The sequence below is a fragment of the Rutidosis leptorrhynchoides genome, chromosome 3, assembly GCF_046630445.1.
Source record: "Rutidosis leptorrhynchoides isolate AG116_Rl617_1_P2 chromosome 3, CSIRO_AGI_Rlap_v1, whole genome shotgun sequence".
Taxonomy (NCBI): Eukaryota; Viridiplantae; Streptophyta; class Magnoliopsida; order Asterales; family Asteraceae; genus Rutidosis; species Rutidosis leptorrhynchoides.
Window position 1 is genome coordinate 567,551,288 of NC_092335.1, and position 12,921 is coordinate 567,564,208.

General features: G+C 31.7%; 2 protein-coding genes across 3 annotated transcripts; both read right to left on the reverse strand.

The window, feature by feature from the left end:
* Positions 1–6,647: 6,647 nt before the first annotated feature.
* LOC139902092 (probable myosin-binding protein 6) lies at positions 6,648–8,848 on the reverse strand. Its single transcript, XM_071884747.1, has 3 exons — positions 7,261–8,848; positions 6,833–6,998; positions 6,648–6,657 (listed from the first exon to the last, which is right to left on the reverse strand). Exons 1-3 carry the CDS (start codon positions 8,846–8,848, stop codon positions 6,648–6,650), a joined length of 1,764 nt encoding a protein of 587 aa, XP_071740848.1.
* A 712-nt stretch (positions 8,849–9,560) lies between these two features.
* On the reverse strand, positions 9,561–12,657 carry LOC139898618 (serine/threonine-protein kinase Aurora-3-like). 2 transcript variants are annotated; one of them, XM_071881372.1, is made up of 6 exons: positions 12,547–12,657; positions 11,918–12,160; positions 10,867–10,962; positions 10,400–10,614; positions 9,859–9,931; positions 9,561–9,773 (listed from the first exon to the last, which is right to left on the reverse strand). In XM_071881372.1, exons 1-6 carry the CDS (start codon positions 12,655–12,657, stop codon positions 9,672–9,674), a joined length of 840 nt encoding a protein of 279 aa, XP_071737473.1. In that variant the 3' UTR covers positions 9,561–9,671. The 2 variants fall into 2 exon arrangements, with proteins under 2 accessions (XP_071737473.1, XP_071737474.1); XM_071881373.1 differs by lacking the exon at positions 10,867–10,962.
* Positions 12,658–12,921: the final 264 nt, after the last annotated feature.

Here is a 12,921-nt window from a genome sequence, read left to right on the forward strand (position 1 = left end):
GATCAAATCAGAAAACTTATCTAGGGTAAAAGCTAGATTGAATTTTCAAAAGATCAAATGTTTTCATAAAGATCCTATTTCCTAAAGGATCTAAATTTTTATAGTCATGTGGGACTGTAAACCGCCTTTCAAATGTGCACTTTGCTTTGGAAACCGAAAGTAAATCGGCTATTTGATTGCAAGTGTCGTTGTCCTAAACCCGAGGCAACTGTGGATGACACACCCACCTTAAACCATGGTTCTATCGTTACTATCATTGTTTATACCACCATATCAAAATCACTGATGTACAAAGTGTGATGAATAAAAAAGTGATTCATGTATGTTTTTATTTCAAGTTCTGTATTGCTTGAGGACAAGCAACGCTCAAGTGTGGGGATATTTGATAAGGCTAAAAAGGAACATATATTTCATAGCAATATCCCTCCTAAATAATAGGTTTTCATATGTAATTGTATTATATTTTCATTGTAATTGTTTAAATAAATAAGTGCGAAGACAAAAGGCGAAAACGAAGATTTGAAGACGCAAACGTCCAAAAAGCTCAAACGTACAAGTTACACTCCAAGTGGTTCAATATATTGATGAGAAACGTCTCAAAATTACAAAACTACAAGCCGCAAAATGCAAAGTACAAGATATTAAATTGTACGCAAGGACGTTCGAAAATTCGGAACCGAGACATGAACCAACTTTCAACGCTCGACGCAACGGAGCTAAAATTACAAGTTAACTATGCTCAAGAATATAATATAATATTTAAATAATTCATAATAAGAATAATAATAAATAATAAAAAGTTGTTAATTGAGCATAGTTAAGGGGTCATAAGTGAAAATTTCAAATCAACATTTGCCTATAAAATGGAATTCACGTAGTAATGAAAAAGAACACCTTTTTCCAATCTTCTTTCTTTCTTATGTAATTTATATTTATATTTATAATATTAAGTTTAATTTAAGATTAATAATAATTGGGTTATTGTAAGAAATGTTTTACGGGTTTTAAAGTAGGAACTCTGTCCGTGTAATGCTACGCGATTAATAATCACTGTAAGTTATGTTCTTCCTTTTTAAATTAATGTCTCGTAACTAAGTTATTATTATGCTTATTTAAGCCGAAGTAATCGTGATGTTTGACTAAATATTAAGACGGGGTTATTGGATTTTGTACCATAATTAAGGTTTGGGCAAAAGACCGACACTTGTGGAAATTGGACTATTGACTATTAATAGATGGGGGTATTGTCTAATTGAGTGACAACTCATTGGAGTCTGTCGAACCTATCTTCAAATTAATTATCCTAATAATTAATAATGATTATGGTTGTCCTATTTAGTGACGTTCATATGGAATCTATTATAATCATTTAATTAATTATTCGGGTTGGGTAATTGATTATTCAAACTGATCAAGTGGGTAAATTAATATTCATATCTAATCAAAACAGGGGTAGATTACATACAGTGATAACTGGTGTAATTGTTGACAGAAGTGATAACTGCGTCACAGTTTAAATCCTTAATTAGTTGGAATATTTGACTTCGGGTATAAGGGTAATTTGACGAGGACACTCGCACTTTATATTTATGACCGATGGACTATTATGGATAAAAACCAGATAGGTATCAAATAAACCATGACAAAGGACAATTAACCCGAGTAACAATTAATTAAAATCAAAACGTTAAACATCATGATTATGGAAGTTTAAATAAGCATAATTGTTTTATTGTATTTTTCATCGCACTTTTATTTTCTGTCATTTTATTTATCGCAATTTATTTTACGCACTTTAATTTTTGTCATTTATTTTTACGCTTAAAATCGACAAACCGGTCATTAAACGGTAAAACCCCCATTTTATAATAATACTACTACTTATTTATATATATATTTTTACAAATAAACTTAATAATATAGCGTTAACTTCACCAGCTCCCTGTGGAACGAACCGGACTTACTAAAAACTACACTACTCTACGATTAGGTACACTGCCTATAAGTGTTGTAGCAAGGTTTAGGTATATCCACTCGATAAATAAATAAATAAAACTTGTGTAATATTTCGTCGCATTTTGTAGTAAAAATTAATACTATTTCGTACACCCCGCTGCACTCATCAGATGTAATTGTAAGCATTTTTGTTAAGTAGAAGTATTTTGATAAGTGTCTTGAAGTCTTTCAAAAGTGTATGAATACATATTAAAACACTACATGTATATACATTTTAACTGAGTCGTTAAGTCATCGTTAGTCGTTACATGTAAGTGTTGTTTTGAAACCTTTAGGTTAACGATCTTGTTAAATGTTGTTAACCCAATGTTTATAATATCAAAAGAGATTTTAAATTATTATATTATCATGATATTATGATGTACGAATATCTCTTAATATGATATATATACATTAAATGTTGTTACAACGATACTCGTTACATATATGTCTCGTTTCAAAATCATTAAGTTAGTAGTCTTGTTTTTACATATGTAGTTCATTGTTAATATACTTAATGATATGTTTACTTATCATAATATCATGTTAACTATATATATAACCATATATATGTCATCATATAGTTTTTACAAGTTTTAACGTTCGTGAATCACCGGTCAACTTGGGTGGTCAATTGTCTATATGAAACCTATTTCAATTAATCAAGTCTTAACAAGTTTGATTGCTTAACATGTTGGAAACACTTAATCATGTAAATAACAATTTCATTTAATATATATAAACATGGAAAAGTTCGGGTCACTACAGTCTGTAACTTCTATTTAAAAACAACAGGTAATAGCTACATCAGTACAGCAACAACACAGTTCGGGAGTCTATTTTTGTAGGCTTATAACTTTCAAATCATAAATCCATTTTTGACAAATAAACTGTCTATGGAAAGGTGAGATTGTCAACTTTCCAATGGTCATGTTCTAATAGGTTAAATCACATTTGATGGGACCCAAATTCTTCTGTGAAGTCGCACGTGTAGTGTAATCCCAAGAAACCTTTTTTTTTCCAACTCACTACAAAAAGTTTTCGAGTCCGATTGAAACATTTTTAAACTAAATATTAACTAATGTTTTATATGGGTCAAAAAAAGGTGTGTTAACCCATAACTCTTCTCACTTCTCTTGTCCAGAATTTGTAAGTTTTCTAATAATGAAGTAGGGATGTCTCTATAAACACGTACACACACTGAAGTAAATGGATATTTCTGTTTATTTTCATTTGAAGTAGCAAAATGGGTGAGTTAGGGGTTAAGGAAACAAGTCATGTTTGTTATGGGTCAAAACAATTTGGGTTGACCTATAACCCTTCTCTTTTCAAAAAATTCTGAGTGTTTTTTTCTTCTTAATTATCATGAATATATTTACAATTATTTATTGTTCATATAGTAAGCCAATTTTTTATTATATTAATTTGATTTGATGTTATGAATGAACAGGTGCACTGTGAGACAGTTTGCAATAATGGGCTCCCTTATGAACCTTAACGGTGCATTGTGTGACAGTTAGCAATAACGGACTATACTCATTATCCGTGTGCTTTGCAATGACTATCACCAAAAGTCAAAGAAGTGTTGCAACACCTATAAATTATAATAGCATGTTGGTATCCACTTTATCTTTCACTAAATGTCTACAGTATAACACGGTACTTTATCGAGTTAAAGTACAACGCGGTTCTTTATCGAGTTAAAGTACCGTGTTTGTCATGAGGTCCGGAAAATCTAGACCACGATTTTTCTCAGGTTTTTAATGAACATGTTGCTGGTGGTGCAAACTTTCAAGAAGGCACAAGTAATGAAATATAATCATTTTTATGTCTTTGAGTACGAGGAATAGTTCAGGTGTATGGATATTAGTAATCATTCCTAGAAAATTTTTCACCATATTGGTGATATGTTGGAGGTATATACAACATATGTAACTATCTCGACCCATCTACATGATGGATTTTGATTGACAGGTCTCTCAAAGTTGGTGTCCCGGTAATGTTACTTTGAATATTAGCAATACGTTTATTTTTTTAATCGAATATAAATATCTTTCCCGGTAAATTGATCAAAGCGTTTTCCATTTTTTTTATTTTTTTATGCCAAAAGAATTTTTATTACTAAACAAACTGGGATACAAACAAATGGGCTATGTGCACAACGGCAGCCAAATAAACATCATACAGGACACGAAAGCTATTTACATTTATCTGATAATAAATAACTAAAAAAAGAAAAAAGTCGAGAATGCAGGTATACAGGAAAAGTCTCCAACACCCAACACCACATTGAGGGGGACATACTTGAGGATACAAGCTAGGATAAAAGTCAGAGTACAGTGATGAGGAAAACAGTGACAAAGCACTTGACCCTAACCCACTTAGACCTGAAACAATGTAGTAGATGGGTGAGAACTTTTTTATTAAATAGGTAAAATTTACATGTATATTGTCTAACATGCTTTAAGCATTTTTTTAGTTAACTTTCCCGCACTTTGATCAGTTTGATACCTTGCATCTTAATGCTATATTAAATTCAAGCAATGCGAACATATGTCAGTCCATTGATGCTACACGTTAAATATAGTGCCTACAAGGTATAGTTGTTCGAACTTGGTAATTATATTTTCATTTTTATTGAATGTTACATTATATCAACTTTTCGGATCATTAGTTAAACTTACTCTGTTCAGATACATATGTATTGAGCTCCACATCAATATATATTCAGTTTATATTGTTACATAAACACTGTATTATGCACTAACAAAAAACATTATTATTATTATTATTATTTTGTATTTGTTCCAATGGAGTATATGCACATGATGAATTTCTAAAATGATGTAGTTAGTAGTTAACAACCGTTTTCATTAATAACGTTTACGATACTAATATTTTCAATATCTTTGTTTTCGATACAAATCTTGTCAATAATGAAGGGTTTCGTCATTGTAATTGTATCATACACCTAATAAGTATCAATACTAACGTTTTCGAATACTATTTTTAGAGCTGCCGTGCAACGCACGGGCTCTTAAAATCTAGTATTATCTAAAGAGAAATAAATAAAACTAGTGAAATAACCCGTGAAATCACGAGTTTGTTTAAATGAAACAGTTTAATGATATGTTTTAGGTATTAAGTGAACGTAAATGCTAAAATCATTTAATTTAATGACCCGTGAAATCACAGAGTCCGACTAAGAAACTTGTCAGCTGAACATTTTATCAAACACCTAAAATGTATATTAAATAATCTACATCCAATCATAAGAGATAATATTTGATTGTGTCATTTATATTTTAAAGGTGTAAATCAAAATATAAATTTAGAATTAGTTTCCTTCCGCCTAACTTTTATACCTTCTCGTACTCAATTTAAAATAATTAATTAAAATAATTCAAAATTGTATAATTTTAATAATTAAAATAATTATTAATAAGATTTAATAACAACAATTAATTAATAAGATTTAATTTTAATTCAAAGTTATTTAGATTAATGACATCACCCACCATGCTTAGATTTTTTCTTTTGTTTTTGAATTTTTTTTAACAAAAGAATATGTCTAATAATGACATCATTGTTATAGGATTTTAATAGAAACTGTAGATTTGATGCAAACTAGTTAAAAGATAATGCCTCATGGAATTGTTTGTATTAATATAAGTTTCACTATATATATCTCAATTTCTATTGTCCATTACTCCAATTTTTATTAATTTTTTATTTATTTTTTTGCAGATGTTCTGAATTAATTTTTTTTGGGATATCCCAATTCTATTGTCCAAAATAATGCGATAAAGTTCTTTTCTACCTATATTTTATACATATAAGAGAAAAATATATGTAAAAAATAAAGGGTAATATTGGAAAGTTAACAAAAAAAATACATGTAACAATCATATTTTCTTAAAATTTATCTTTTTTATTTAAAGACAATAGATTTGAGACGGTAGGAGTATTATAAACGTTTACAAATACAATACACATGTCAGGCGATCGATGCAAAGTTATATATTTGAGACGGTGGGAGTATTATAAAGGATTTACATAATTTTAGGCCACCTAAAATTTTTAGGCTCCGCGCGACTTCACACTTTGCACATGTCCGAAACGCCCCTGATCAAAACGTCACAGTAATACTAACCCGAAGACCATGTCCTAAACTCCAGCAAACCCAAACTAGAATACCGTAAAAATTCTTACGAACTAAAAAACACGAAAGAAGTCAATCCCAGAATCATTACTCGAATTCTTAAAAGCCTGTCAATCGCCAGCCAAAACCAAGAACCCAAACCATCGCCTACTAAGAGTCCGAATCGGAGGATGAAAAAATCATAGCCTTCATCAACGCCATCGTAAGTTTTTCATTAACAAGACTAGCTCGTTCATACTAAATATGTTCGTCATGATATCTGTTACATTTCAATTGATTTCTTTTTAGTAAAATGATGTTTATCTAGCGTTCTTTTTTCTTTCTTACACCGAAAACGAGTCACCGAGTTATATGTCAACCTATTTAAATATTTGGTCTTGGTCACCATAGAGTGCACCTAATTTACATGTAGTTAACAGCATGAATGTTATCCTATTAAGTTCCTATCAGAAAGAAACGAGATTAATCTCCGATTTATGAAAAAAAATAACTAATTCAAACTAACATCCAACAAAAAAAAAAAAAAAAAAAAAAAAAAAAAAAATCATTTCAGAGCTTTTAACTAAACATCAAAATTTAACTTACTTCAGCTTGCAAATCTAACTCAACGCTATAGCTTTATAGCTAATCTTTCCAAAAACAACCATAATATCATCAAACTTTCAACTTGATCACCTCTGCAACTTCCTAAGATGTTCAGCTATTTCTGTAAGTAACTTAGTTCCTTCATCACCCTTTTCGAGCGCCATTGCAGTCTTCTTCAAGAATCCGCTCTCAGCTTCAATCGTCGCCAGTTTCTCCCTCAATATATTCACTTCCCTCCTAAGTGACGCATTATCTCCTTCACCTGCTAATTAACATTTTCAAAAAATTTCAAGTAATTCGTTAAAAAAGGTGACAATTTCATGTCATTTACTTATTATCAGCAGACAACTAATAATATAAGTACAAGTTTTTTACATAGATGTTGATAAATCCAACACTAAAATCGATAGATCCACTATTTTTATGCAATGATGAATTGTACATTACAATTCATCAATGTATAATATGGTTGATCTAACAATTTTAGTGTTGGATTTATCATTAGCCTTTTTACATACTTGTAGTTTCATTACTATCGCCTTTATGCTCTTTTTGAGAAGATGAATGAACATGCTTTTCAAAATCTTTCAACATTTCAAAAAGATGTGATCTTTCACTTTCATAATTTATGGACGTTTCTTCATTGTTTCCCTTTACATTATGATCTTCTACAACGCTATTAGAATCCAATTTCTCGACAGAAGATGATAAAGATCGTGTCTGCAAATCATCATAATATTCTTCATAACCATCACTATTAACTTTCTTGATTTCTCCATAACGGTCTCTATAAGTATCAAGTTCAGCTTCCAAAACTCGAACATCTTCCTCTTTTTTAAGAAGTAAATCTTTAAGTATTTGAATAGCTTCTTCATCAAACTCAGCTTGTTCATCCATCATTCTTTGATACTGCAATGCTTCCATATGAACACCGGCTTTTTCAGCTTGTAAACGTGTAATCATAGCCATTGCATTGTTGGCTGCAACTGTAGCTGCGCTACGTTCTTCATCGAGTTCCATAAATAATGTGATAAGTGTTCTTTTATTATCACCAACTTGTTTCTTTAGTTGTTGAAGAATTGAATAACCATTTGTTGTTGTTGATGATTCTTCGATGGGTTCTGAAAATAAATCGAGTTTATCGAAATGAGTTTTCTTTGGTGGCTTAATCCCAATTCTTGGACTGTTTGAAACTTGTTCTGATAAAGGGATATTAAATAACTTGTTTCCTTTTATGTTACTAGGCGTTTTGAAAACGTCTTCGTTCATTTCACGTTTTACGTTTACGTTTGATCCACGTTGGTCCTCGGGCATATCGGGTTCTTTATCGGATACAAACTTGAGATCAGTAACCCGATTTTGTGACATTGGTGCTAGTGAAGAAATTGTCCTAGGTGAAGAATTGGGAAACAATGATGAATATGTTCTAGGAGAAGCTGGTGCTAATTGAGAATACGATCTAGGGGACGATGTTGGTGCTAATGACGAAAACGCCCTTGGAGATGAAACCGCTCGAGGAGTTGTTGGGAAAAACGAAGACGAACGAAGACTCGATAAGCTTCTAGAAAACTCTTTATTAGGTTCTTTTGGCTTCAAAGAGTCACCACAACATGAACATAAACCTGGTTCAATCACCTTGTCGATTTTACTATGATCGACATTCTTCTTTTTCGGTTTTAGAAATTTCTTGTTATTATTATCATCATCGTTATCTGTTTCGTAGTTACTATCACTATCATCCGACTCTTTTTCAACTGCGTACGAAAGAAGACAACCTTCACACATGGTTCGAATATCGGATAATTCTCTATGGACATGACAATACGCTAACGATGATATGTCTTTTTTGTGAGATTCGCATATGGATTCGTTGTAGTACAAATTAGGATTCTTGCCACAAATGGCATGATCAACGCGTGTGCACAACACGCATGGTGGGTCTAATTCGAATACATCAGCGAATTTGTTGGAAATAATTGAAAGGAGATTATCAAGGTAAAGTGAAATTATTAACATCCATTCAAGAATAGCCCATACAACGAAATGTGGGAATATACCGAGCTCTTCTTCTACGAACATTCTAAATGTTCGTTTTGTTGAAGCCATTATATGATCGAACTCAAGAAACAAAGAGAAAACAAAGTTCAGAATGGTAGAACACTAAAGGAAATGTGATACACAGAGCAATACAGTAATATGATCATTTTTAGTAATATGAACAATACAGTAATATGTATTATTACTACTATTTTTAGTAAAAATGTAACAATCAAGTGTAAGATTATGATCCACCTTTTTCTCAATATAGAAATAGTAAGAGAGAGTACAGAGTGTCTTTGAAGTAGTCTATTACCTGAATTAATGGTATATCATGCATCCTTTTTCAACAGGTTAATATGATCATTTTTCCAATTCATAAATATTGATATTATATTTGTGTAATACGTTATACTTATACTGCGTTTGAAGTAGTCTATACACCTCTTATAGTATATTGTTCATTATCATCTTCGTATAGAATTAACGTTAGATGTATTTGCTTTATCGTGTACATTGTACTAGCAAAATATCAGTTAGCAAAATATTATATTTGTACATTGCTTTATCGTGTACATTGTATTAGTAATAATAAATTGAAATGTGTCATTTTGTACATTTTGCTCAAGACTCTGAAACACATTGACACACAAATTATTGTGTTAAAACCTGTTTTCTACCATTTATAAAGCAAGCAATGACAAGCTAGAAGAGGAAGCAAATATAATGATAATATTGAATTAACACGAGTAAAAATATCATATAAGTTAATATAACCACATGTAATACTGATTGAAATCACAATAAGCTACCAAACTATAGCACATTGAAGCTAAAGTTAGTTTGTGTTAATTCTTCATAGCAACAATCAAGTTGAACATGACCAGAAATTTTATTTATGGCATGTACCGTTAGGATCGGCATTCAAGATAATCCAAGGATGCTTCAAGATCTTATCAAGGGAGAGCCTTTTTGCAGAGTCTTTCACTAAAAGCTGCAATCGTTCAAACTATATTATATTATGACAAATATAAATACACAAGACTCGCATAGGTGGATTTATGGTTAAACGAACTTACCTGTGTGATGAGATCTTTAGCTTCATCCGAAACATTGGGGGTAGAAGGAAAAGTGAGATCAATCTTCATAATCCTATGTAGATAACAAAATGATTCATCAATAAGCAGGTTAATTAGTAAAGGTGGGATCTTTTTACCAATTTACTAATAAATGTGTATGTTTAATTTTGTGTTATCTCAAACTGGTCACATAAGGAAAAGAATGGCAAAAGTGAAAGGGTTCAAATGGTTTAACAGTCTCGCAGTGCCTCTTATTAATGAGTACAACTTCTCAAATTATTTTATTGAATGACATTACGATTTTCATTGTGAATTGAAATATTATTTTTTGTGATCACAACTAATACATAACTGTTTATAACAGATCTTGAATATATGAACTGAAAAGTGTTTAGAGGTTAACCCAGCTTATTTTGACCCAGATCAGAAATTGATCTCTGGTCACGTTTCAACCTGTTACCCAACCCTTCGTACAAACCCACTTGCTACCATGATTTACCTGCACATGTAAGGAATAAAACTGGCTGTAGGGCTTTCATACCTGCGAAATGTATCTGCTTGACTGTCTGCCTCAAAAGGAGGTGAACCATATAGAAATTCATAACAAAGAATGCCTAACGTCCAATTATCGACTGCATAATCATGAGCTTTATTTTCCACCATCTCTGGTGCTAGATAGTCTAATGTTCCGCACATTGTATGCCTCTTGTTTTTTGACTGAACCGACCATCCAAAGTCAGCTATCTTCAATCGACCCTACAATCAAATATATAGGATATCTCTCAAACACTAAGATACCCTAAACCCTAATCCCTAAAAGGGAAAAGGGCTGCAAAAGGAAAAAGGCTTCATGTTGTAAAACTCATGGAAGAAGAGGTACTAATGTTTTTTTTTTTTTTATCTTGAAGTCCTCTTTTATTAAAATAGCTTAATATTAAATCAATTATTACTATAGAAGAGGAATAATAATATCCCAATATTGTACATAAGATGGTCATCTTATCATACCTCGTGATCAAGCAACAAATTCTCCGGCTTGATATCCCGATGAATCACATGCTTTTCGTGGCAATATGCTAATGCCTGGGTGAGGCTAGCAATGTACTATAGATGCCAGCAATAAAAGCACTTAGAAAACTGATATTAGGAATTCGCAATTTACACTACCTACTTGCCAATAAAAAAGATGAGTTTATATACTATTTTTGCGAATAAGTGCTCTGATTATCTTGCAACAATGTTGAGCATGCTGTACAAATTCGTAAGTTATGTTTTAGTAGCATTTAGCACATGACCAAGCTTATGACACCAAAATAATGTATAATTAGGTCAAACCTCAAAACAAATTTGCCCATATAATAACTACACATGGCTGTTTGATACTACTTTTCCCATATAATTTGCTTCCTACATGCGTCATTAATTCCTCATGTGACGAACTTTCTAAATAGTGGGCTGAATGGGCCAATTGGTGTTAGGGTGAATTAGCAGGATAATTGGCTTGTTCATTATCATTAGCATATCGTTTCAAAGTGTATCATACTTTACCTCCATTACTATTGTATGAAGTAACCACTAATCAATCCCGTCTATTGAATGTACACTTTCGATGTTTCCATTCTATTGTATGTTACAACATACAATAAAAGGGCAAGAAATGAAAAAGTACATACAGAAGACTGAATTTGTTAGGTTCAATATATACAATATACAAAAGGAAAGTACGCTCCATACGATAGTAAAAGAGGTAACGTATAGTACACTTTAAACCAATAAACCCTATTAGCTTATGCATCTTCGTTACAATGTTACAACAACTGTGTTTGTAATGGTTCAGCAAATACGTAATTTTTAACTTGTTCCTTTCTTGAACAAATTCCTCTAGATAGAAGACAGGAATGAGTGATTCATTAATTACAAGTCTAACATAGTTGAAGAAAAGCAGCCAGACCTGACCTTCGTTCATCATCAATAACAAACGTATATTTCATACCATAGAGTGTGTGTGTGTGTGTGTGTGTGTGTGAGAGTAACATAGAGAGATAGATGGGTATATTACAGTGGCAGCTTGTTCCTCGGAAAGATGACCCGATCTTCGAAGCTCACCATAAAGCTCACCGCCATGAGCATACTCCAAAATCAAAAAGATCCTTTCAGCATCATGAAACCATCCGTAAAGCCGAAGAACATGTGGATGACGAAGAGACGTTTGTATCGCCATCTCTCTCTTAAGCTGATGTTGCAGCCTGTATTTTTCTATCTGCTCTTTAAATATCACTTTCAATGCCACTATATACTTGCTCTAATTACAAACAAAACAAAAAAATTAGCCTTCTCATATTTAAACCATAACTTTACTAAATCACAGTTGTAGTTATAGCTGCATAATCTGAAATGTACACATTACTTGATCAAATTGAAACCAGCATACATCAAATTGATCATACTGAACCCTAATTTCAAATAAATCGTATTAAAACTGCATAATATGAAATGTATCCATTACTTAATTATTATGAACAAACCTAAATCACATAGATCACACTTAACCCTAGTTTCAAGTAAAACATATTTATAGCTACAAAGCTTGAAAAGTATTCATTACTAAATATACTAAAACCAAAATTGACCAAATTGAACCCTAATTTCAAGTAAGTCATAGTTAATAATGTGATAATTGGGTATTACCTTTGATTCACGAGCAAGATATACTCTGCCGAATTTGCCCTTTCCGAGCGGTCTTCCGATTTCGAAATCATCAATGGACCAGTTGCGTTTCAATGATTCCGAAGAAGCCATTGACGGATTTGATATCAAACTACTAATTACTGAATTTGAAATATCATTGAGGAGGGAAGTTGTATATTTGATTTTAAGAAATTTCAATTTCTATTTTGAAATATATATGCAGTACAGTGTAAGACTGGTCCCTGAACTTATTTTATCTTCCTTTTTGATCATTTAAGTTTAGATTTTCATGTTTTGATTTCTTTTTTTTTTTTTTCAAAACTCAAAGCCATATGGGTGTGTTTGGTAGAGGAGCTTATGGAAACTTATGAGAAC

Coding starts and splice junctions, on each gene's coding strand:
- LOC139898618 (XM_071881372.1), bottom strand. CDS start 12,657: ATGGCTTCTTCGGAATCATTGAAACGCAACTGGTCCATTGATGATTTC. Junction 12,161..12,546: donor ATCTTGCTCGTGAATCAAAG/GTAATACCCAAT, acceptor GTTTGTAATTAG/AGCAAGTATATAGTGGCATT. Junction 10,963..11,917: donor CCGAGGAACAAGCTGCCACT/GTAATATACCCA, acceptor TGGCATCTATAG/TACATTGCTAGCCTCACCCA.
- LOC139902092 (XM_071884747.1), bottom strand. CDS start 8,848: ATGGCTTCAACAAAACGAACATTTAGAATGTTCGTAGAAGAAGAGCTC. Junction 6,999..7,260: donor CGATAGTAATGAAACTACAA/GTATGTAAAAAG, acceptor TAGCAGGTGAAG/GAGATAATGCGTCACTTAGG.